General features: G+C 36.9%; 1 protein-coding gene and 1 pseudogene across 3 annotated transcripts; one reads left to right on the top strand and one right to left on the bottom strand.

The window, feature by feature from the left end:
- Positions 1-27,386, bottom strand: part of LOC133710969 (uncharacterized) — a 62,105-nt pseudogene that overhangs the window by 32,884 nt on the left and 1,835 nt on the right.
- LOC133710967 (disease resistance protein At4g27190-like) lies at positions 775-27,339 on the top strand. 3 transcript variants are annotated; one of them, XM_062137120.1, is made up of 10 exons: positions 776-961; positions 1,194-1,297; positions 1,436-1,578; positions 16,112-16,250; positions 17,909-20,307; positions 20,934-21,272; positions 21,377-21,844; positions 23,791-24,570; positions 24,814-24,978; positions 25,413-27,339. In XM_062137120.1, exons 5-10 carry the CDS (start codon positions 17,917-17,919, stop codon positions 26,370-26,372), a joined length of 5,103 nt encoding a protein of 1,700 aa, XP_061993104.1. In that variant the 5' UTR covers positions 776-961; positions 1,194-1,297; positions 1,436-1,578; positions 16,112-16,250; positions 17,909-17,916; the 3' UTR covers positions 26,373-27,339. The 3 variants fall into 3 exon arrangements, 2 of the variants coding, with proteins under 2 accessions (XP_061993105.1, XP_061993104.1); XM_062137121.1 differs by lacking the exons at positions 1,436-1,578; positions 16,112-16,250 and having other exon boundaries at positions 775-961; XR_009846986.1 differs by lacking the exons at positions 16,112-16,250; positions 17,909-20,307; positions 20,934-21,272; ... (2 more) ...; positions 24,814-24,978; positions 25,413-27,339 and adding an exon at positions 3,542-3,974 and having other exon boundaries at positions 789-961.

Raw genomic sequence — 27,386 nt, 5'->3', positions numbered from 1 at the left:
AAGTCGGGCTGTACGCATCTTATAACATGGCAACTTGGCAAGCTCTACAAGTAGATCCAAACTCAACTGGCATGATTATTAGTTGCTAATAAACAATAAATACTATATTTTCCTGTTTATTTAAGAAAAATTTGTACGCAACTGATCATAATCAATAAAAAAAATGAGTAGAGAGAAATTAATATTTGAATGCTACAAATTCACATGAACAAAAATAATAAGTTTCCAGATACAAAATGCGGTCCACTGGCTTTCTCGTTTCTCCATGGCATTGGAGCTAAAGGTCGTAGGAGTTACAACTTTACAAGAGCTGGTTGTTGAGTCATTTAGCTACTATTTTATAAAAATGGCGAGCTCTACAAGTACACCAAACTCAACTAGCATGATTATTAGTTGTTAATAAACAACAATACTTGCTAGTTGGCAACAATAGTATTAAAAAGACTTCAAATTTTTTATGTAACGAAGCAACCGATCATAATCTATAAACGAAGACTTCAACATAATCTGCAAAAGGAGACTTCAACTATGAGTATTAGTTCATATTGAGATCCCCTGTACGTGACTGCTCCATTTTACCGACTTATGTGGAAAAACTAATTAATAAGAAGTTGATGTCGAATAAAACAGCCATAGAGCAATGTGAACATCAAGTAAATATAGCCCTAAAGTGCGTGTCAAGGTGGCAATTGTCAAAGCATGTGATTCAGAAGTATATACAACCGGCTTTTTTAATTCTGAAGAACTGACTAGTTTTGTCCTGCAATATTTAGTGTCATTCACAATCTGAGTATACTCTCATACTTTCCCGTATCTCCATGAATACTACAAATACACATGAACTAAAATAATTTCTCAGATACAAAATGCAGTGCACTGGCTTTCTCTATGGCATCGTAGCTAAAGGTCGGAGGAATTGCAACTTACAAGAGCTGGTTGCTGAGTTGTCTAGCTAGTCGAGGTACGCATCTTATAACATGGCAACTTGGCCAGCTCTACAAGTACTTCTAAACTCAGAAGTTGGAAAAACATATGATTCAAAAGTTGAGGACTCATTTTTTCTTCTTGTTTTTGATAATAATATATATATATATATATATATATATATATATATATTTTTTTTTTTTTTAAAAAGACTTTGTATTGCAATATTGCCGAGTACTCTCTCATACTTTTCTCTGTCTTCATGAAAGCCTTTGTTCTTGATCTAAGCTAAAGCCCAAGAAAACAGCTCCCATGCTGAAAGAGCGTTACGCTGATTGATTTCATGTATCCTGCTGATTCCGGTCAACAACAGGTAGTTTTTGGTAGCTTTATTCTCTTTCTCAAATAAGTCTTGGTGTTCCAAATTTCTACTTTGTTGTCACTTGATTTGATTGTCCATTTTGCTTTTAGTTTCTCTTTAATTAGCCGGAATCTGCCTTTTACTTTGTAGTTCAAAGGTGAAAGAAGAGTCCTAATCTTGTTTACGATCAAGGTAGTTTAAGTTCTTAACAATTCAATTGGAAGAAGATGTCCTAAATTCATAATTCCACCCGATATAAAATTCACAAGTCATATATAAGCCAAAGAGATAAGGTACATTCTCTAGTTCCGATCTTCAATTTTATTGATTATTTTATCTTTTTGAGAGTCATGGAGATCCAATTTCCTTCTTCAATTTTGCTCTGCATCATAAATTCTTGCCCTTTGACTTTTTGATTAATCATTTATACTCATTTTTGAAATGTTGATGTAAAGGACATCTTTCTATCGTATATTCCTAATTATATGTAGAATATGATCTCAAAACTTTTACGATGTTAATGGTGGGTTTATTACCACCCAAACAGTTACTCATTAAACCACCATACATGCTAATTAGTCTTTACAAGTGTTTTTCAGCTTCTAAAAAGGTTCATTACACCATACGGAACTTACCAAATACCCTCACCTTCATCTCTTATCTTTTGACATTTGTTTCCTTTTCTATTATCTCTATATGCATTATATCTATGTATCTTTCAAGGTTGGGTGATCAAATCAGTAACATAAAAAGGAATTGGGTGACTGAAATTGTCTACTAGTTCTTAAACAACTCTTTTCTCTTTTGTTTGGAATTTTGATTTTAGTTTTGTAAACACGGTTTGAGGTGATTCATGTGAGTTTTGTTGATCACTGATCAAGTCCGCATGTTTTTTTTTTTTGAAAGTTGGTATGTGTTTCGCATTATTACTAGAATTAATTATATTTTATCCCAAAATAATGAGGTTGTTTTATCATTTGATTTTCATTTGAATTGTTAGACATTTTCCTACCTGGAGTTAAATACTTTGTAAAAAAAATATGTATGTTGCTTTTGTGTCATGGCACTGCAAGAGGGATAAAAAAAATATTAAAGAAAATACCATTAATTAAAAGTTAAAAGCTGCTGGGAGCTGTCTTCCCAACCCATACCCTATCTGATCTTCATAACCAAATCCCACCATGATTATATGTTCTCAGATAAGATTTGATAGCATACAAACCCACACACATAGAAATGCTATAGTTTCAAAAGAAGTCTCATACAAAATCATAAGAAAAATATTTGAACAAGAAGTTCACTACCCTCCCTTAGAGCAAGTTCAGCGGTGCTGTTCTTTGCCTGGTCTCCACCGGCAAAAAAACAGACTGGTCTCTTCTTGACCAAGGTCAGTTTCCTGACCCAGGTGGTGAGTGGTGACCGAGCATGCCCAGCTTCCAGCGTGGGCCAACTGAAAACGTGGCTGACGCTAGCGAAACAGTCAAAAGATAGGACCCAATTGCAATGACACCTATTGCGCCGTTTCTTGTCTTGTAGTGCAATATTAACCTTCTCCCATGCACGTGGCTTCTTCTCATTGGATGGGCTTCAATTTCATGCTGCTACGTGGCTTCGTCCCAGAATGAATATGTATATTCACATGAGGAGTGAGGACTAATGAAATGGCTGTGCATGTTAATTGTTGAGAGCGATAAATACAGAGAGCATTCTTTGAAAATTAACAAAATATCAAGATACAGCTTCATTAAAATATTCTAAAAAGTTGTAAAAAATTCTACATAAATACCTAAAAAAATTTTAAAAAATTTTAGGTAAAGAAAATTTATTTACATCAGTAGGTTTTCCAAAATGTTCATCACTACTATTTATTTACATAATATATCTCTCATTTACAATATATAAATTAATAAAATATTGAACGAACAATGTCCTGATCCAGTGATCGACTCAGACACAACGGATGAAAACATACATAAAATAATAAATAGTGTTCTGACTAAGTGACCCAACGGATAAACTTGCCCTTATTTTGCGAGGTGCATACCTCAGTCCTTATCGTGCATTAACAAGAAACATAGTGGCGTCATAGTGGTAGCCCTTTCATTAGCTGGAAAAAAAAAAAAAAAAAAAATTCATCATAGCTTCATAGCAAAAGTCCACCTTTTTCTAATCTCATTGCAACAGATATAACCAAAATCTGTAGAAACATAAATCTTTTCACAAAACCCATATTTTTATTTTCTTTTTTTACCTCAGGCTCGTTCAATGTCTCTAAAGTGTCTCCCATCCCAGTCAACCGATTGCTGCTCCCATCACATGTTCCCAGCCTACAAGAATCGACGATCTGAGGCAGTGCATCATAACCTCATAACCTACCTCAACAAGCTCTCCGACCGAGACTTTGGCCATGGCCACAACTGACCTCGTGTCTATTCCTTATCAGGATGTTGGCATTTGCATCGTTCTTTTTGAAGCTATTCATGGACGCTAGCCATTGGCGGATCCTGTATCCAAAATTGGGATGTGTTGAAATTGTTTTCTTTCTCAACATATAGAGAATTAGTGCAGAGCCAAGAAACTGAGTTGATAATTTCATGATACTTAACTTACTATTTGTTTGGATAATATAGTCTGCCAGAAAAGACTTCAACTATACTTTAGCGTATTAATTAAATGTACATTTAAGTTAGATTGTTTTGTGTAGTAGGAGGCACTTGTAGTCGTTTTCTTTCTCAAATTAGGGTGCATCCTAATTTTACTCTCATTCGGAAATCTCTTTTATTTGCCTACATTCGGAAATCTAAGTTCATAATTTGAACAGTCAAAAGTTAAATCAATCATTAAAGACTATCTATAAAATATCAATGTAATAAAAATTGTTAACTCATTCAATTGTATCAAACAAATGAACGCTTGATTATGAGATTGTTAACTTCCACTAAAATTGCTCATTTGTTTGATGTAATCGAATAAGTAAATGATTTTTGTTTACATTGATTTTTTGCAGAAATGATGTTTAATGATTGATTTAACTTTAAACTGTTAAATCATGGATTTTGATTGCCGAATGTATGCAAATATGAGAGAGTTTGGAGAAATAGGTCCAAACCAGTTTGGAAATCTCTATCTCTCTCTCTCTACCTACCTACGGTGGCTATGTAGGGCCCAACTTATGAGAAACAGTATTGAAAATTCTTCGGCAGTATCACTCTTAAAACTAAACTGCCCAAATCCTGTAAAAACGATTTCAACACTTGGCAAAAATTACCAACCCCAACACCTAGTGCCAATATGCTCCCCAAATAGTAGCAAAACGATTTCAACACTTATAACATCACAAATTACCAATCTCAACATCTAGCCCAACTTGGGAGAAACTGTACCAAAAATTTGACAAAATCACTCCTAAAAATGGACTATTGAAATCATGTAAAAATGATTTCAATACTTCTAATAGCACAAGTTACCAACCTCAACACTTGGACAGGTTTCGGTGACCTTGCAACCAATGGCGGAGCTAGGATTTTGAAGTTAATGGGGCAAAATAAAATAATAATAATAATAATATCAAATATAAAATTCTCTAAATGAAATTTACATCTTATCTATTTTAACGAGATTTCATATTTTAAAATTATTTCATATTAGTCTTATAACTTATACTAGTAAAAATGTATTCCTTAATATGAAATAATATAGAAAATTTTGTTTTTGAGAATTATAGATAAAGAAGATAGGTGCAATGAAAACTAAAAACTGGCTACGACAATTCACAAAAAATTAGCTCACTTTAATATATATAGAGGCATAAATTACATGACGATTATTATTAGGGAAAATCGTCCAAACAGTGTCCAGACTTTTTATTGTGAAATTTTAATTAAAACTCTCAAGTACACAAATCGTCGTTAGTATAGTGTGCAAGTACAAGGTCGTTCCAACTGATGATTGATAATCAAATTAAATCCTAACCTAATTAATCCAAATACAAAATCACATAAACAATCAAGCTAAAGAAGATATGGCTTTTGGATTTTCAAATAAACAAATAATGGGAAAATTAAAGAAAGAAACAAACAGCAAAGTTTATAAATTACAAAAATGATAGAACCTAGAGTATCGAAATAAACCACTAACAATCCTATTTATGTTTCAATACAATTAACGGATTCTTTTGTTTCTTTTGATGACAATTCCCGTATCTAAGTCTAGGTACGGCACTTAGACCATAGCTTTCCTTAAGTGTATGATTCCCTCCAGGTACGGCAGAGGCCGTATATCCTAGCATGCAGTTTATCTAGATACGGCATAGATTTAACACATAGGACTCATTACGTTCTAGAAAACAAGGGAATCATGCAAACCATTACTTCAGGTATGATAATAATGTAATTCACAACACTTAATCACAAGAAGCTAATTTGAACTATATTGCAGGTACGCCTCAAATTCATCTTCTAATTACTAGATGCAAAGCCCTAAGGTGATCAATCAAAGAACTTAAACATAAAGCGTCAATTCAAATAGTGACTAAGAATTCATCATAAAAAATTTATAAATCCATCAATATAACATCAAAGTACATAAAATATCATGATAGGGCACCATCCTAATCCTAGAAAAAGGTTTAGCAAAAGATAATTAAGTAAAACATAAAAAGAATGGAAGGGAAAAGAAAGGGAAGATAGATGAGCCGTCTCCACTCCTTAGGCATCTTCAATGTGCTCTGGACACGTTCTCCTCATGTAAAATTCATGCTCCTTTATCTAGGAAAGATTTCTGCTCATCTTTGGCTTCATGTTTCCTTGTAAAACTTGGGTTTAGATTCCTTTCTTCATTTGGAATTGGAAAACCTTGAAATATCTCTTGTGGAAGTAAGAATAAGTTCCTCATTGAATTCTCATCTGAATTAACTTCCTTGAAACATTAGGATTGATGATCTTGTACTACGGAACTTGAGTTCTCCACAAATGTTTGTAAATTCCCGAGCAGATTTCCTGTTCTGACCTATCTTCGCTCAAACAATCATAACTTTCCATGCATATAAGACTCATTGTCTAGTTTGATCTGGTACTTTCTCAGTAATTCAGAGAAGTTGGATGTTCTGCACAGGCAGATTCCCAGTCTCAGATTGCACATTGCCGTTCAATCCTACTTGGCTTATTTTGGCTTCTTTTCTTCTTTCTATGGAACAAAACCTACAAAAACACTAAAAAATGTAAATGAATCATAAATAAGGAGAATTAAACATAAAAACCAAGATTACGAGGCATAGAAATATAGGATAATATGAGCACATCACTTTTCTGAACTTTAAATTTCATACCTATACTTCAAAAAACATCAAAATGGTACCTGAATGTTTGAGCCCGACCCAATTTCCATACCTAGCAACAGAAAAATTGTTAACCCTGTTAACTTTCAAGGGGTAAATCCGGTATTTCATGTGGTTTGAGATCAGATGCGGAGCTCTATAGGGAACCCTTTACCTGGTTTTGCCTCTCAATCTCCTCGAGCCACCCCGAAACTCCTCGTCTGGCTCATCTTCTTCGTCTCCGTCACTTACATCGTCTACACCGTCAATGTCGTCTCCACCTTACAGACTAGCGGTATCCGGATTAGACTCATCTGCACATCCTCTTCATACATTGAAGCTCTGGCCACATCATAAGGCGCCGACGAGTCAGTCATACTCGGATTTTGTGGGTTTGAAGAACCAAATTGATGCAGCTTGAAATTCTGGGTTTCAAGAATGAAATTGAGCCCAAAACCCGACTCCACCGCTCTTCAATGCTATGTTTATATACTCACAGTTCTAGGTTTGAAGAAACAAATTGATGTAGCTTGAAATTTTATTCATGTCCCAAGTCCCAACCCTCTAGTTATGGAGGATCGCGAAGATGTGTATGCATATGATGATCCTGAAGATTATTATCCCTACGATGATGAAGAAGATGACCTAGATGAAGCTTACTTAAGCAATTCATCAAGTATTAGTATTGGTAATCAAATGTAGGAAGATACTGGGTATGTGAGCGCTGGACTGCAAGAAGCAAGGCATGTCCACAAATAAAATATCCAGGAAGCAGGAGCTAGTTCTTCTCGTGAACCTAGAAAGAAACAGGCTTCAATGGATAAAAGTGGGAGATAGGCAAATAAGGCACTTAAGCGAGTATCAACCATCGCCAGCCACCATCAACCACCCCAACCCATCTTCTTGCATCAATTTTATCAATTGGGTGTGAACAAATTGGACTCTTTCTCTCTCAAATTTCTGGGATTGCAACTTGAGATTTGTTGTTTTACAATCCACATTTTAAGGTTCCTCTCTCAGTGGTATGATATTTGAACCTTCAAATAATACTTCATGTTCAATCTAGGATTGAATTCAGTTAATTGGTTGAATTTGGGGTCAAGATTCAGTTAAAGGGTTCGATTTGGGGCTAGGTGTTCCATTATAAATGGAAAAGAGGGATATGGAAGATATAGTATCAACTTGGTTTGGCTTTTTGGTGAAGCTGCCTTTTGGGGTTATGGGAAGGTCGTGGAGGGAAATAATGGTCTGGCTAGGTGGAGAAAAGGGTTGTTGATGAACGCTGAATGAAGACTTGAGAGAGGGCCGAGAGAAGATAGAACAAAGAGAGTAATTGTATTTTCACTATTTTGAATTTTGATGAAAAGAATCAGAGTCGATGTGGTGGCCAATAGGTGGTTTCAGAGGCGGCCGGGGGGGGGGGGGGGGGGGGGGGGAGGTAGCAAAATGGGGAAGGTGTTTATAGTTTTGCTTGTCACACATGAAGTACCAGATTTACGTACCCCTTGAAAATTAACGGGATTAACGATTTTACTGTTACTAGGTATGGAAATTGGGTCAGGCTCAAACACTCAGGTACCATTTTGATATTTTTTGAAGTATAGGTATGAAAGTTAATAGTCCGAAAAAAGTCCAAACACTGTTTGGATGATTTTTCAATAGACTAGCGCAAGGGCAAGTCTGTGACTCTATGAGTAATAACTAGTAAGAAATGGAATCTAAATTAGTATGCTAGTTAAATATGTTTAATGTTGACCAGTGAGTATATATAATAGGGGGCTGAAATTTGCACACCCTATTTTGCATCCTACAAACCCCTTGTGGTGCTTTTACCAAATGACCCCTATACTTTTCTGTCTCATCCTCTCCCTTCCACAGCCTAAAACTAAAACTCTCCCTCCCTCCCTTTCTCCCTCCTCTCCAAATCTCAGACCCTCATAGCAATGGCAGCTAGCCCACTCGACTCAATCCTTACTGCCTCAACCATTCTCGATCGGAAAAGATTGGTACCCAAACTTATCGTCGGCGCAAATATCACAGACGGACCCGGTTGTAAAAGGGTTTGTTCTTCGCTTTTTGAAGTGGGTTTTGGTGGGTTTGAATCGGAGGATCCGAATCTCCTCCTCGTCGCCATCGCCATCGTCGGGTTCATCGGAGAGGTCGATAAAGGTGGGTTCTTTGGTCAGGGAGGGAGATGATCTGGGGGCAGATGGGTTTTTGCGATCGTCGTGGAGGGCGATCACGACTGCTGAGGAGCTGTGGGTTTGAATCAGAGGATCCGAATCTCCTTGTCGTCGGGTTCATCGAAGAGGTTGATAAAGGTGGGTACTTTGGTCGTGGAAGGAGATGATCTGGGGGCAAATGGGTTTTTGCAATCGTCGTGGAGGGCAATCGTGGCGGCTGAGGAGCTGTGGAGAATCGGAGGGAAGATGACGTCAGCGTCGACGTTGTCGTCGTCGACAATGATGTTCTTCCTACGACGTATTGAAGAACATCAGTGGGCTTTCGATTCGGAGTTGGCCGAAATCTTTGACGAGTGGAACAATTTCATTATATACCTTTTGATTATTGATTCCATCACAAAAATCAATTTCATTCAAGACATCAGACACATGATATGCAGCTTGCAAGGGTCATCATTAGGTTAAACAATCATCATCATTCTGGGTTCTGTGGATGGAAAGAGGAGGGAGGGGGAGAGAGAGAGAGAAGGGTAGTTTTGGAAGAGATTTATATTGAGTTGATAAGAAATATTAAAAAAAGGTAAAGGGTGTGTAGAATGCAAAATAAGGTGTGCAAATTTCAGCCCCCTTCCCCATATAATATATTAAGAATCATGGTTTGGTTGCTGTTTGGAATGGGTTCTATGACTTCTATCATCTATGAGCAAAATTGTCACTGGTTTTGGTGTCTCTCGAGGAGCTCGCTCATTTCAACTACTCCTTTTGAGAGTTGCTTACGTCAACCTAATTATGGGTTTCAACTCATGGGCTAGCAGTGCGTGGGATTACCTTATTGCCCTCTACAGTTTGTTTCCATTGCAAGCTTTTTTTTTTTTTTTTGGATAATTGAGGGCCAAAAGGCCCAGAAACAAAGAAGAAGAAACTACACATCATAAACTACATTTCTAAATCTAGGACTTTCACACAAGTCGTCAAGGAAGGAAGGCATCACTTGTGGAGGAGGTTGCTCCATGAAATGCACTCAAATGTCAGTGTCCAAACCAGCCTTGGAAAGCACATCAGCAACCTGGTTAATTTCCCTCTAAACATGTGTTATCTCACAACTCCATAACTGTCTTCTCAAAGAATTGTAGCAGTCAATGATGGTTTTTAGAGGATGTAGCTCATCCACTCCATGATTGATTAAACTCACCAGGACCTCATAATCACACTCAACCAAAAGATGGTGGCATTGGGAGGCAGAAACCATCTTTAACCCAAGCAATTAGACCCACGCTTTAGCCTGCAAAACAGATCCACAACCTAAATTTGCGGTGAAACTAGAAATCCACCAACCTGTGTGATCCCTTAAGACATCACCAGCAGCAATATTACCATTTTGTTGCCTAGCACCATCAACATTTAATTTGTAAAAATTTGTAGGGGGCTTAATCCAAAACATACCAATAAAAGTTTTCTTGGATTTCCTTGTAATAGTATCATTTGCAGACATCCATTCTTTAGCTGCATCAATAATCACCTTGCCCGGATTAAATAGGAAATGAAAATCATTGTCAAAGACTGATTTGTTCCTCCATTTCCATAAGTACCAACATGTATACACAAAGATAGTACACCATTTCAGATTGCCATAGCAGGGTTTCTTGTAATGAGTATTAGCAAAAAACCATCCAAACCAATTTAGCTGCATAGTTCTTGAAATAGAGTCCAGGCATATGATTTGACTCCATACTCTCTTAGCAACAGGGCAATCACGGAGAAGGTGAGTAAGGGTCTCAGGTTGATCATGAAACACAGGGCAGTAACATTTTGTGGTCAACCTCCTTTTGCTTCTTTCAACATTAGTGAGAATCTCACCATGACAAAGCAGCCAAAGGAAAGTCTTCAACTTAGGAAGAATAGGAAGTTTCCATAGGAAATACCAAGGGAACTCCTCATAGTGTTCTTCATTCAATATAATATGATAAGTAGATCTCATAGTGAAGTGACCATTACTGGTACCCTTCCAAATTATCCTATCAGGACAACAACCCTCCAAACTAGCATGTATTTTGACAATTCTATTAATAACATCATCACTAAAATACATCTTGAGAAAGTTCAAATTCCATTCCCCATCGCTGCAACACTCATTAACTTTGGTGTCAAGATTGACATTAGTCGTATCAGCAATAGTTTGAATCAAAGGTCTATTTCCATTGCAAGTTGCATCAGCATTATCAGTATAATATACATTTGGTCAGAAAAATCTACTAGGTCACGCGACACATTAGGCCCTTTACTGCCTCGGCCTCTGCTTGCAAGTTGCAACATAGGTGGACGGGCTTCGATGACTTCTCCACCAAGGCAACGGTTCACCTCGCACACAACTGGATGTTAAGCTGAAACATGCTTGAACAATAGTGACTTTACCAATCATAATCAACAGTACGATGATATACGAAAAATCATGAAAATATATTTGAAAATATATCTTCCCAAAATCTCACAATAAGGATTTAATCCATTAACATAAGCATTACTATTGTGCGAAATAGTAATAAACTTCCATGATCCATTAAAAAGTCTGAGAATTCATGAATCATAACTAAAATTCAATCCCCAAATATTTATTGATTCAAATAGTCCAAATCATACTCAAAGTCCAATTATAAAGCATTTATCGGAAACCATAAATCATCAATAAAACTCAATTACGAAACTCTTGTCGAAAATAAAATAGTGTTCATGGAAAATTAGTATTTCTTGAATCAAATTCAATTCAATACAGAAGGGACTTCAGCAAAATAAATTCAAACACAAAATTATCAACATTTAATTATTCCAATAGAGAAACTAATAAAAAAAAAAATTATTTCAGAAATATAGAATCGCAAGCAATTAATTTAAAATAAATGTCCACTCACATAATTACGCTTAGCCATCTGTCAAAAAACTGCTCAAACAAGGGCTCTACTCGACGTCCTATACAATACACTAATTCATAACACTTAACAGGAGGGTTGAAAATTAACTTAGAATATAAAATGAAACCCAAAACTCTATGACGATAATTCGTCGACCGGCTTGAATTACAAGGGCTTCATCGGCTCTACAATTCTAACAACCTAACACAAAACAATGCAATCCAACGGTCGGATCATCACGAATCTCGATAACCAAATGATCTAATCTTGCTAAACCAAACATATGTACAAGTTCGTAACATCGTGCTCTACCTAACGAGCCAAAATGCTCGACCTGAGAAGGCTTCACGGGCCTTCACCTGCCGACGCTAGTAGTTGCGTGTGGACCACAAGCGCCGCCGGCAGAACCCACATGCGCCACCACCTGAACTCCAAACTGATGATAAAGACCTATATCAATATTTTTGCCGTCACATAATTAGGAACAACATTCATACCTACCCTGAAGTCTAATTTTGCTTAGAATGACAGGAAATCGAAATCTCCGGTGGCGAAAAATCTTCAAATTCGAACTTTGCCTTCCTTGGGTTAATCGTGATGTGTGACTTAGTTGTTTGTAGAGAATCTCAAGACAGACAAAGTCCAGTTGGTCTCCCATTCCAATTATGCCAGAGTTGGTCGGAATTTGGAAAAAAAAGAAAGAAAGAAAAAAAGGGTCAAAAAAGGGTTGAAACTTCTCTTTTTCAATCCGTCATGTATGGTGAATGAATGAATGCTAGGCTTATTTGGTTGGAAATATGGTTCGAAGACGAAGAGAATGAGATCTGTTTCATGGATTGAGGTGGCTGAAATCATCGCCATGAGGCCAAGAAGTATCAGCAGAATCTAAACATCTGCTCGACTTTTTAGAAATGGAGAGTTTCAACATTAGTAATTTTTCATTTATAGAAATTGGTATTAGGAAAGGTTTTTTGGAAATTACAACTGCCACGAACTTTAACCTTTATATCTCATTCGTTACAACTCCTATGTTTGCATTGTTTGTGTCAACGGACTCCATTTAATGTGATCTACAACTTTCGCAATAGAAGTTTTCCCAAAACTTGGACTGAAAAAATGTCCTTTTCTAGAGGCCCTAAATGGCTAAATGTGTTAAGAAACTCAAAAGTGAATTTTTTTTTTGTCGTTTACCGTACAAATGACTAGCAAACAGGTAAATATAAGTACAGAATGTAATACACACCCTCCCTCCTCCTCCCACCCAAAACCTCAATTAAATTAGGTCTGTATTAATAATTTCTCCTCACAAATAAAGGAATAGGTAACTTTCAATTTTAAAACGTAACTACAATTATAGTTGTAGGCTCTTCACTTGTTTGGTGTAAAGATCTTTTTGTGTCTTCCGTGTGAGGAACTACTAATCTTCTTATTTTCTCCAACACCATTTCTTATAACAAATTGGGCATGAGTAGTGTAATGAAATTCTCTTTAAATGAATCTTTAATTAAGTTTTAGCTATATGACTCTCTAGTATAAAGAACGAGAGAGGCTTTGTATTATTTTTGCTAAACTCAAAACATTCTTGTTTAATTTTGTGTTTAATGTGTAAGAACCCTTGAACATCTTTTCTTAATTTAAAAATAATATATGCTTCGAATATTGCAAATAAAATCAAAATTTTAGAAAGAGCAAAAACACTACGTCCCGAGAGAGAGTTTTTCTCCTCATCCTTTCTTGTAGCCGTCAAGCCGATCCTCATTTGTTGACTACCTTCTTTCCCGATCTCTTTTCTCTCTTCCTTCTCTTCATTCTCCCTTGCTCCAAATGGCTGGTATGGATGATGCCACGTCCAAACTTGCGGCGACATTGGTTATTAGGGGAGACGAGTTCCACAGTGAGGATGCTGTGGAGGATTTGACCGAGCCAACCTATCACTGGTTGGTGGGCCATTTGGTCTCGGTGGAGCCAATAAGGACGGCGGCACACCATTTCATGGCCCAAATAAGCCAGGTTTGGCCCTTCTCGAATCATGGTTTGGTGATTCGTGAACATCCGAATGGTAGATTCTTCTTCCGCTTTGTTAATCCGACAGACAAACAACGAGTTTTAGCAAAATCGCCATGGTATTATCAATCGGCGACCTTGGTTTTAGCAGATTATGATGGAGTGGGTGGGGTGATGGATGTGTCTCTCAATCGGCTGCCGATTTGGGTTCAGATCATCAAATTGCCGCAGGCCTTCATCACATCAGCTTGGGCTCGGAGGATCGCTGGGTGTCTAGGTCGTGTTGTTCATGTTGATGAGAGGTAGTTGTGGCGCTATGAGGAGGTGAAGGTATCGGTGGTGGTGAGTCTGGATCGTGCCCTTTCAATGCATTCAGGTATTTGTTTCTGGTTCAATTGTCGAGGACCTGGATGTTGAATACTTGAATGTGAGAGGGTTGTGTTTGGTCTGTGGTTTGTTTGAACATGGGGTGGATGGTTGTGGTGGTCCTCCGTTAGAGGATTGGGGTCTGAATATGAGAACGGTTTCGTTTGGGAGTGGGACGAAGGGTATTGTTCTGCCGGTGGGATCATCGGCGGTGGTGGAGACCGCACCTCGACCTAGAGGGGTGGGTATACCCATCGGGTTTTGATGCTTTGCTGACACCAAAAAGTGTTGGGGATTATTCTGGGGATGGTCCACTGCTATTGAAGGGGAGGGTGAACCCATTGCTCCTAGACACTAAGGAGGTTGTTGAGGAGGTGCAGATCATGGCTGGGTCTGCTCTTGGGAAGCGGGGTGGTGGTGGAGCTGTTGCTTCTCTGTTGAAAAAAGGAAGATTGGGCTCTGGTATTGATCTTGGGTTGATAGATTCAGGTGGGTTGTCAGTTGGGGGTGTGCCACCGGTACCTGTTAGCCCGGATTCTTCTGGACAAAAGGAAACACTAGATGAAGGCTGCATCCTTCGGCTTTGGATCAAAGGCCTCCCCTACCAAAAGCCTGCAATTTGAGGTAGGGAAGCCTTCATCCCCTATTAGTGGAAAGCTGGGTGTTGGGAAGAAGCACAAACCTAAGATCCTCTCAGTTGCTAAGCATCGTACATTGATCTCCAAGCTTGAAGAGGAGGCTACTGCTCTTTCAAGTTCTTCTTATAGCTTCAGCTTTTGTTATTTTTCCTTTCTTTGTATTTTAGTAATGGAACGGAGCTCAGTAAGAAGGGTTTAGGGTCCAATTGAGGTCTTTTTTTGAGTATTTCCCTACTCTCTTTCCTTATCGTTTGAGCGTGTTGTGTTTGTCAGCACAGAGTTATGTTTAGGTTCTCATTTTATCGGGGCTACACATCTGGCAGTTTCCTATGTAACTTTGTTAGCTGGAGTAATGAAAGTGTTCTCGTTTGTTCTAAAATATATATATATATATATATCTTATATAATTAAGTCAATTCTTGAGGGAATGGTTAAATTTTTGAACTACCATATATGCCCTCACATAATATAAGTATTAAGAAGTATTAATAAATAAATTATTTCTAGATGAGGATAGGATAGTTAATTGACTATATCAAATTTCAAAAAATTGCAATACCTCTCACGAAAAAAAGAGAAACTTCCCTAAAATCGGGAGAGATAACTTTTTTAATTTAAAAAAAAATAAAATAAAAGCTAATTGACATGTGCGAAGCACATGTTAAGGGGCTAGTATATATATAATATAAATTTAAAACCAACTAAAATAAGGGAAAATCTCACAAACAGTACCTGACCTATCGGCCACTAATAACTTTCGTACCTCAAGTTCAAAAAATATCAGATTGGTACCTGAACTTCTGACCCCGACCCAATATCAGTACCTGGGAACAGTAAAATCATTAACAGGGTTAATTTTTGAAGGATAAATCTATCATTTCACTGTTTATCATCTCCAAAACTGTCCCCTCTCTCTGCAATACCAGATTTCTTCTTCTTCTTCATACCTCATCACCACTATCAACCAACCTTTCACTTCTTCAATAGCCACCGTCCCATCCACCACCAACTCCTCTCACCTCTCACCTCTCCTTTGGTCGATTTGGGTTTGTGTGTGTGAGGTATGAAGAAGATAATGAAAAATCTGGGTTTGCAGAGTGAGAGAGAGTTTTGGGGATGATGAACAGTGAAATGACAGATTTACCCTTCAAAAATTAACTCCGTTAACGATTTTACTGTTCCCAGATACTGATATTGAGTCGGGGTCAGAAGTTCAGGTACCAATCTGATATTTTTTGAATTTGAGGTACGGAAGTTATTAGTGGTTTGAAATTCAGGTACTGTTTGTGAGTTTTTCCCTTAAAATAAAGTAAACTGCCGGACAAGTATATTAAAATTGGCTCATAAATGTAAAGATCCTCAATGGACTTGCTTTTACTTTTTACTTTTCTTAGCTAATTCTCCTTAACTTGCAGGTAAATTGTCCCCATACTCTGTTCCAAGCTAAGGAATTTGAAGAGTATCCTCTGTCCTTAGAAGTTTGAAAAGTGGATATCTAAGTACTTTATTCTCTCTTTTTGTGCGAAGTACTTCATTCTCTCTTGAGAGACAAAGGTACATTCTTATTTTCTTATTTTATTTGCTATATTTTTATTCCTTTTTGGACAACTCTTATATCTTTGTAATTAAGGAATGCTTATCTTATACATTCATAATCAAAATCTCTTTTTCTTCTCAAAATTTCTTTTTAAAGATCATGGCTACAAATCAAATAGCTTTCTCATTTTAACTATATTTGAACATTCCCAAAATAAAACAAAATGAAATGAAATAATATTATTGAATAAATTAAACAATTTATTTTACTCGTTGGCCTTTTACTCTCTCACAATATATATTTATATACCATTACATTGCTTTTCTTTAACTATTAGGACCATATTAGCGTATAAATGTAGGAATGGCTCCTTGCTTGAAAATGTCGAAAATCTAAAACACAGTGTTGCGTAGTAAATTTCAATTAAAAAACAAGAAGAAAATACTTGCAAATAATTCCCTTATAGCCTACTCAAGTGGGTGGACTGATTTGAATAAAAAACAACATGTCCTTATGAGTTTAAAACCCTAATTAAATACCTGAGTATGCCTGTACAATGGACTAGGCTGAACCGATGCCCAAATATATGACTACCTAAGAACTACCTGGCATAGGCCTTTTCATTTCCAAGTGTCTGAAAGTTTAGAAGTTTAGCGGAGAGAAGAATTTCTCGGAGGTTAGTCGGATTCTAGATGATTGTAAGGATTATATGTCTTCTTTTCAATCTGTTAGGATTCGTCATATCTACCGTGAAGCTAATGGTGTTGCAGATAGGCTTGCACACCTAGCTAGTTTGTTTTGTATTGATGATGTGTGGTTAGAGGAGACTCCTGCTATTATTCAGGATGTTCTCTACGAGGATTATTGTAATAGTACTTATGTAGCTCGGGGTTCAGGTTATATGTCCCCCCCCCGATGCAAGTTTTAAATTCAATAAATGGAACCGGGCGTGGGGCTGAGCCTCCCAGCTAGGCTGGGTTCCAAACCCCTTTAAAAAAAAAAAAACTAAAAAAAAGTTTAGAAGTGATCATTCCTGTCACAAATATGTTAGGCTAAGCACCTGCGCATAGGCCGATAAAGTGTGGGCTTGCATGTGGAATGTAGGGCCTGCTTTAATTATTTTCTATACCACAATCTTATTAGTTACATTATGAACAAAAATTTGAGTTATACCTAGGTTCTTTTAAATTAATGTCATTTGAATTAAAGAATATCTTTGGTTCTACATATCAATTTATTTTTAGTTTTGCTATAAAAGGTTGGGCATAGCGATCTGACTGTAAGATGCTTTACAAGAAAAATTCAAAATTAGAGTTGATAAGTAAGAGACTTATCATCATAAATGCTCTCAAAATGTCTTAAAACTTTGTGAAGTTGATATCAGATCTGGGATTTATTAACGAACTGAACTTACTAGACCTCTTAAGAAAGTAACTGGAAGGGTGATAAGAGAGGAAGAAGGTGACGGACAATGGAAGCATGGTTTAGGTGTGTGTGTGTGTTCTGTAAATGGGGATTAAAAGTAGCCATCCTTATAAGTAAAAAAAAGTTACTTATTTTCATCAATAGAAAAATTGTGGGTTTTTGAATCTTTTTTGTTTTGTTTTTTGTTCAAATGTAGTCTAAGGCCTTTTATGTTTCCTATTAATTTTATCTGATTATTTTTTCCATTCAGTAACAATCATGGCGTTTCTTATTGATATTGGTACCGGAATTGTTGGAAAAATTGTGGAGTTAACTGTTGCACCAATTGGACGCCAAGTGGGTTATCTAATCTACTGCAATGATAATGTCAAAAAACTAAAGAAGCAATTGAAAAACTTGGTTGATGCGAGTCAGAGTGTGGAGCACAAGGTCAGTGAAGAAAAGAGAAACATAGGAGAAGTTGAAGCCGAAGTCAACACATGGCTGACAGATGTCCAAAAGATCACAGAAGAGGCAAACGAGATCTTGAAAGAAGGACATAAAGAAAAGATGAAGTGTCTTTATGGATTATGTCCTAATTTAGTGCTTCGTCACCAGTTAAGTCGAAAATCAACAAAATTAGTTCACGACATTGCTGAACTCTATGGAAAAAGGGATTTTAACACTTTTGCACATGCTACCACCCCACATGATGTACCCACTACAGATTATGAGGCCTTCGCTTCAAGAACTTTAGTGGTGAACCAAATAATGGATGTGTTGAGAAAACGTCCTGATATCAACATGATAGGAGTGTACGGGCTTGGTGGTGTGGGAAAGACCACACTCGTCAAAGAAATTTATCGGCAAGCTACAGGAGACAAAACATTATTTGATGATGTGGCTATGATACTGGATGTAAAACAAAATCCAAGCATCGAAAGAATTCAAAAAGAAATAGCTGAGAAGCTAGGTCTTGGCCTTCCTGAAAGTGAGACTACTATTGGAAGAGCACGTCGTCTATTTAGCCGGATAAAAGACCAAAAGACTCTTGTAATATTAGATGATGTGTGTAAAAAAATTAATTTGGAGGATGTGGGACTTTCTGGTGTGGCGACTTGTAAAGTATTGCTGACATCAAGAATGCAAAAAGTATTATCTAGTGAGATGCATACACAAAAAGTGTTTCCGCTTGATCTTTTAGGGGAAGAAGAAGCTTGGAATTTGTTCGAGAAGAAGGCAGGTGATGTTGTTAAACATCCTGCCATAAAAAAAAAAGCAACCAAAGTAGCCAAAAAATGTGGAGGTTTGCCGGTTTTAGTTGTCACTGTTGCAAGTGCCTTGAAAAATAGAAGTACATTACATGCATGGAAAGATGCATTGAGACGTTTGAAAAGGTTTGACAATGAAGAATTCACAGAAAAGACATATTTGGCTCTAGAGTGGAGTTATGGTCAGTTAAATGATGAGGAGCTTAAGCCATTGTTCTTGCTCTGTGGAATTAATGCTAATTCTTCGAAAACTATCCCTATCGATTACCTTTTTAAATATGGCATTGGTTTGGGTATGTTTAAAAATCTCAATACGATGGGAGAAGCATGGGATGCATTAAATTCATTGCTTGAGAAACTTAAGGATTCATGTCTATTGCTTGACCATGCAAAAAGTGGCTATGTCAAGATGCATGATCTTGTGCATGATGTTGCTAAACGTATTTTATTAAAGGATCAGAATGTGTTGAGAGAAGATGGTAATGAGTTGAAAGAATGGCCAGATAATAAGGATTTCTGTGAAAAGTGTACTAAGATCTGCCTCCAAACATCCAATATCCCCAAACTTCCTGAAGTTTTGCAATGCAAAGAACTAAAATTGTTTTATCTTAACACTACTGATGATGTTCTGGACTACTCCCTGGAAATCCCATGCAACTTTTTTCAAGAAACGACAAAACTCAGAGTGTTGGATTTAACTGGTCTGAGTATCCCATCACTACCTCCATCTCTTCAGTTCCTAAAATGTCTGAAGACATTGTGTCTAGATTGGTGCACCTTGGGAGATATAGCTTTAATTGGCCAACTACAAAACTTAGAAATGCTTAGCTTTCAAGGATCCAAGTTTAAAGAGTTGCCCAAAGAAATAGGGCACTTGACTGGTCTACGATCATTGGATTTGACTCATTGCTCTCAGCTCGAACTAATTTCACCTAATGTTATATCAAGTTTGAAAAGACTAGAAGAATTGAAAATGGGAAATAGCTTTAACCGATGGGAGGCCAAAGGAGCCATCAGTATTGAGAAAAATAATGCAAGCCTTTCAGAGCTCAAGAAATTGTCTAGGCTAAGCGCCTTGGAAATACATATCTTGGATGCTAATATTCTTCCAACAGGTTTGTTCTCCAAAGCATTGAAAAGGTACCGAATTTATGTCGGTGATGTGTGGAACTGGAATGATGAGGATACAAACCTCAACACACTAAAGATCAAGCTCACTACCGGCAATGAATTGTACCAATCTGGTGTAAATATATTGCTGAAAAGAACTGACGAGTTACACTTAAATGGGATGGAGGCTGGTAATAATACTGCGTATCAATCATATTTTGACGGATTTCAGCAAATGAAACATCTCCACGTCCACAATGCTGAATTTAGAGATATCATTACTGGGGAGGTACGCTTTTTAGTTTCAATTTGACTCGTTTTTCTGTCTTTTTTTTTGGTCCAATCAAGTTTATCTTTCATTAGAATAGGCATCTTCTTATGAAAATATTTAGTCAAATTCTTTCTTTTTGCAAACACATTATTGTTACACTACGGATATTAAGTCCAGGAGAAATGCACTTTTTTTGGTCTTCCTCACTCCATTTTCGTTCTTTTAGTTTCTAGACTTCCTATTTAACCATTTTCTTTCTTTTAGTTTCGAACGAAACCTCCTATTTAGTTATTCAAAAAATATACATGTGTTGAGAACTTTTCATAGATGCAAATTTTTGTAACTTAATATGTATTCTTTGAGTTTGAAAAGTTTCTATTCAGTCAGTCAAAAAGGACACATATGTTGAGAAATTTTCATAGATGCAAATTTGTGTAACTTAAAATGGTATAATACGTACTCTCCTGAGCACACCTATCCCAACATTTTTTTATAGCCGGCCTATAATGTGTTGCTGTATTTTTTTGGCTAAATAGAATATTTATATAATATCGATCCGTAATTACAGGCAGTGAAGTTATTAGTCTACATTTTAAATTATAATATTAATTCAGTATCATAATCAGAATTAATTTGTGTTATAGGGTGTTTTTCCCAACTTAACAAGGTTGGTGGTGAGTGACCTACATGGTTTGAAATGCTTATTATCATCTTCCATGGCTAGAAGTCTTGTACAACTCACACATCTTGAGGTATCTAGATGTCAAACCATGGAAAAAATAGTATCAACAGACGAATCTGATGAAAAGCATATGAATGACATGTTCTCTAAGCTACAACATTTGGAGCTAAAAGATCTTCCAATCCTCACAAGATTGTGCTCAAGATTTCCATATTTGGAGATTTCGCAACCAAAGAACTACAATGAAATTGAAGAAATGGACTCAAGAGAAAACCTTGGGAATGCTTTCTTTGACAAAAAGGTGATCGAATTGTTTGTCTTGTTTATGTTTCTTTCATCATTTATTTCTAATCTGTTCACTTAAGAGAAACATGCATCTTATAAGATGAATGGTTCTGTATACAGGTAGTATTTCCAAGCTTGAAGAGATTGTTCATCAATGGCTTGACCAAGTTAATGACATTATGGCACAGCCAACTTTCTCCAGAGAGTTTCAAAAATCTAGAGACCGTAGACATTCGCTCGTGTCAGAGTTTGAAAAGTGTTTTTCCATCCTCAATGGTCAAACGTTTACAGCAGTTAACACATCTGAACGTGGTCAATTGCAGAGTGGAGGAAATCCTTGAAAATGAAGATGGACTACCAATAACACATGAGTTTGTGTTCTCAAAAGTAAACTCTCTCGGATTTGAGGATTTGCCCCATCTGAGGTCCGGAATGCATGCTTCCAGGTGGCCGTCACTTGAAGCTTTGAGGGTACTTAGTTGTTGTAAAGTGGCATTTTTGGCCCAAGAATGTTCAAGCTTTGAGAGAAACTGTGAGCTAATGAATCCTACTCCAACTAATAACCAAGCTCTCTTTCTAATGAAGAAGGTAAGCTCATCTTTACTTGGCACTACATTGCATGCGGCCATTTGTTTTTTTATTTTTTGTTTTTTTAAGCTGTTAAAAGATTTTTAATTTTTAATCACTTTTTTACTCTTTTGTCTTTTCCAATGAAATGGTTTTACTTCAATAGCACTAGTTGGGTTTAATTTCACAAGACTTTCTAGATATATACATAGCGTTCGTTTTTTCTTTTTTTTGATCAGGTAAATAATATTTCGTCAGTCGAACTCACAACCTCCAACTTACGAAAGGGAGACTATGCCACTAGACCAAATGATACTGGGCATGTTTGGCCATTTTGGGTCCAAACAGGGCATATACATAGCGTTCGTTGGCAGTGACTTTGTTAGAAATACGAATAATTTATTATATAATTTAGAAATACATTTTATATTTTTTTGCCAAAATGCTGTAAACACCTCCCCTCCCCCAACCCCCCCCCCCCCCCTCCCCCCCCCCCCCCCCCCCTCCTCCTGCAACTATAAAAGCAATCTCAAACGAGTCCACCTCATTTGGTGCGTTTCCAAAGATTGAAACAAAACATGGGACTTTTGGCTTAATCAATTTACATCTCTATCAAAAGGATAAATATTTTGACAGAATATTCGGGCTTTACAAGAACTTACATTTCCAAGCGAGTGATTCCAAGTGTTCAGTACTTCAGTCCCCTCCCCCCTCCAATGACCAAACTACAAACAGCTTAGGATCCTGGCTGATTTCTAATTTTTTTTTTCCTTTCGATTAAGAAAAATTAATATTTTGTCTTTCTATTGTTTTAGTGGAAGTGAAATGAAAATATATAATATATATACTACTATTAAGATAAGAGAGTCTGTCAGCCAAAACAGAAAAATTTTACCAAAATTTCCCTCAAATATTAAAAAAAATTTGAACTGAAATATTTGAGAAAGACAAAATGATCAATTCGCAGATAAAAGAAAAACAAAAGAAATTTAACAAAAAAATCAAAAATCAAAAACATGTTAAAGGAAAAGCACATTATGTGCCTTCGTCAAAGTAATTAACGAAGAGGGAATCGAGGAATTACAAATCACAGCTCAATCAGCATTTAGTATCATTATTGTATTTGATATTTCCATTGTAATTCTATCCCTATATAAAGGGACTATGAAATGAAATGAGTAGACCAATTCCAATTACAATTCCATTTTACTTTTACACGTTATCAGCATGCTCAGAGCAAATAGCCAAGAAAAAAAAAACCATAGTTTTCTAGTATATACTTGAGAGAGCCCGCCTAGCATTAGTTGTTGTGTATTATTTTTCATTTTGGTTTGTTTCTTGTTTTAATCCAGGATAGAATGACATTTTAATGTTGATCCTCCTCCATCAAAGGAGATAGAAACAACACTAGACCTTTTTCTCTTTCTTTCTTTTTTGGGTAGATCACTAGACTGTTGATACTAGAGTAGACACCAATAGTTAGTTGATAACTGAAGCAGCTAAAATCATTTTCCAAGTTTTACTTGAAATGAAAGTAGGTAGTTGTATTGTATGATGATATGCCCTGTTTGGGATTTGTCGTCCTTTTCTACTGTAGTTTTTAGTATTTAAGAGAACATATATTGTCAACTAAAACTGAAAGTTTTTGACAAAACATGAACTTGAAAAATTATAAGATTTTGAAAATCAATTGTATCATGAACAACAATTATGATAATTATGAAACAATTTTTAATTAAATAAGTAATTAAAAACAGCTCACTAACTGACTTTATTTCATTTTTTACTTTGACGGTGTTCTGCATGTGAGAGATCTAATAGAAAGTTTTGTCTCACGACATACAGAGCATGTGCAGTCAAAACTAGTATATATTCAATGAGATTATGCTTATTTATCAATTTGACATCTGTGTTCAGAAAGTACTCTGTGTTGTTTAACATTCATTAACACATTGAAAGCACTTCAGGATTCATTCCCCAACTTGAAACTAGTCAGCATGCGGGACATGGAGATTTGGGATGGTCCTTTCCCGGTAAAGTTCTTTAGCAAACTAGAAATTCTTCAAGTCGGTAACCAACACTGCGAGTCAGCTGCTGTACTTGAAAAATTCCTTGATCTCGACAAACCCAGTGTAACGAGTTCTGCTCATTCCAATGAAATATCTTTCCATGAAAAAAGCCGTAGTGGGGATATAAATGCAGTTGGGGCCCTCCCTCAGTTAAGTACGTTGTGGTTCTATGGCATGGAGAAGCTGATGCATTTAGGGGAAGATAACACCCAATCAGCAGGCCGAAATTTTCCAAACCTGAAAGCTTTGGTAGTACAGGAGTGTCATAGCTTAAGGAATCTAAGATCATCAGCGATATCCTTCAAAAATCTGACAAATCTGGAAGTATATGGTTGTCCGGGATTGGAATACTTGATAAATTACTCCACAGCTAAAAGTTTCACGCAACTCACAGTCCTAGCAGTTAAGGATTGTGCAAAGATCGTAGAAATAGTGGGAAGCACAGAAGATGACGATTCAGGAAATGAGATTGTATTCAGCTGCTTGGAATATCTTGAACTTTCTAATCTACCAAGATTGCGAGGCTTTTGCTCGAGAGATTGCATTGTCAAATTCCCATCTTTGGAAACTTCATCCATAAGCAAACGCCTCAAACTGAAGATTTTTCATAACGATGAAATGGTACGGGTAACCAACGAAGAGGTTGACACAGATGTTGATGCTGATGATGACGAAGCGGTAAGTTTTTATTCATGACAATTATAGACCAAACATCTTTTATTCAGGTTTCCAATACCTTAAACGTATGTCCACTATATAGAGAATCAATATGCCACAGTTTCCATATTAGTTCAATCTATATAACTGCACGTTGTCAAATGAATTTAGCAACTTAATTTCATTTTTGTTTCTGGTCTGACGAATTTCGTAGTTCTATCTAATGCATTTCAAATGTTTTTATAAATGATGGTAACGGTACAGGTAACAAAGGAAAAGGTCGACATAGAAACTGGTGTTGGTGGGGAACAAATTGATGTAGCTACAAAGATAGCAAACAAAGATATAGATACTGGTGTTGGTGGTGAACAAATTGATGTAGCTACAAAGATAGCAAACAAAAACGAAGACGCAAATGTTGATGGATCGGTAACTTTTCATTCACCAAACATCTTTTCTATTCCCTCTCGATTTCTTTGGTCTCCATTATACAGAGACAATAATATATACTATCACAACAGAGACTATAATCCATTTTTTCGTTCCTTTTACATGTACACATAATACACTCGTGTCAATAAATTTCAAAGTTCCCATATTGTTTTCATACACAAATAAAAAAATAATAATAAAAAAAATTCCATATTGTTCATAGTTTTCAACTTCTCAGATTCAAATGTTCTTTTCGGATATATGTCCATTTGATATCTTTACCACATTTCGCACCTGGAAGTAGTATATGCATGTCCTGTGGCACACAATAAACACCTGCTTCTATTATTATGTATAATAACACTGCTTGCTTCTACTTTGAAATTGATTGTAACATGATTTTGATGCCTAACCATTGCCTGACATCTTAGGAACATGTTCAGCCCGTTGAGACCACTGCGACTGATCAGGGGGTCAAAACACCAGTGGAAGAAAATCTGGCCATCATACCAGCAGGCGAAGTCACAACCCCTGTGTTCCCAGTCATCGAGTCTGCTCCTGTCGCCGAAGTACCTCATACTGAAGAAGTTAGGGAACAGAACCTAGAGCCTCTAGCTGAAGAAGCAAAGCCTGATGTTCATCAAACTCCCAATGCACGAGAGCAGCCTGTTGAGGAACAAAGTGATCCCTTGGAGCCTTCAGCTGCTGCTACAGGAACTCCAACACCTACCATTCCTGCACTGCCTCCTCCAAGTTCTCCGAAGTCATCTGAGACGAAACGATCCTTGAGAGAGAAACTTCAAGCTCTGTCTGCCAAAAAGGCTGCTAGCAGTTCCGGCCTGTCCGAGGAGGCGAGGGCCAAGCTCAAAGCTCTTATTGCTACTGCTGACTTGAAAGACCCCCACACCAGACAACAGCTCTTGGCAGTGCTGCCCACTCTCCAACTGTCTACTACCAAATGGATTGCTGAGCTTGCTGTTCAAGAGCTATCGAAGTTACCACTGGTCTTGGACAAAGAGGAATCATTATGCCAAGAATTGGCTGCTCTTAAAGCTCAGGGCTCCAAGCTTGATGTAAGGAGTCACATACTCCTCTCTGAAGGTCCCTTAGCTGAAGAAAACATCCAGAAGGTTCAGGAGCAGAAGGTGGTGCTACTGGCTCTGGAAGAACAGATCAAAAAGCTTGAGGTGCGAGCAACTTCAATCCGGGCTGAGATCACCCTTGGCGAAAAGAGGTATTCTGGTTTTGAAGCGTCCTTGGATCAGCTAGTTAAGGAACAGCAACTCAACCAGCTCTCTGTGGATTCAACAAGCCAAGAGTTGCTTAGGACTCGAGCTGTGAGTGACAGCTTAAGTACCGCCATCTTTACTTATCTCCGCCAGCTGTTGTAGGCCTCAGTTTTACATTGGGCGTATGTATTTATTAGGAAGAATTATACCTCATGCATTGCGGAAGATTACTATGACCACTTATAAACTGTAAAAGACGAGCATCTCCATCACTTATGTCAAAAATCCACATCTAAAGACACATAAAGAGTCAGATCTTAATCAATGATACATTAGCATTTTAATCTTGGTTATGCAATACTTTTTTATTTTTTGAAAAGTAAAAATGCCATCAATATTATTACATACCGGTTGAAGTAGCATGGGAAATAATAACAAATCAGAAGAAACCTCGAGCAAGAAATAAAAACAGCGAGAGAGCCAAATAACTATGATCTAAAGTACAAAAAAGATTGATGTTGAACAAATATTTAATTCTGCAAAAAACAAATAGGGTCATGTTGGACGCAAAACAAATAGGGTCATGTTGGACTAAGGAAGAAAACAGTCATTAAAAGGGATAAACAAAAACTTATAATTTGATAATTACTTTTGCAATTCTAAGTTAAATTAACAGGCCTGTGCTTGTAGAACTACTATCAGCAGATATAGATATGCTAAGGCAGCAGAAACAGTATATGGTTGGTTCATGGAGTAGATAAGCTCAAGTTGTCATGGTACTCATAGAAAGGCTTCTTTGCTTGATGAAGAAGGAAAAGCTCAACAAACAACTTATAACGACTGACTTACAATCATCAACTTATCTCCTATGGTCCCACCTATATAGTCCGACAACCTATATGTGTACAAAAGAAATAATTAACGAAAACCAAGAAAGAACACTGAATTACTCTTATTTTAATAGAATTGTCTGATGATGAACTCATTAACACTGGTTCGTTCACAAAAAAGTGCACTGAAAGTATAGAACCATCGTGAGCCTCTTTTATAACTGATTGAAGCCTTCTTTTTTTCCAGATTCCATATGCTTATGACACCAGAAGAACCTCCAGATGCTAGAAGAAGCTGCCCATCTAAAAAGGAAGAATACATGGCATAAGCTAGTTCGCAACTTCG

The sequence above is a fragment of the Rosa rugosa genome, chromosome 5 (assembly GCF_958449725.1).
Source record: "Rosa rugosa chromosome 5, drRosRugo1.1, whole genome shotgun sequence".
Classification (NCBI taxonomy): Eukaryota; Viridiplantae; Streptophyta; class Magnoliopsida; order Rosales; family Rosaceae; genus Rosa; species Rosa rugosa.
This window is presented reverse-complemented; position numbering and strand designations above follow the sequence as displayed.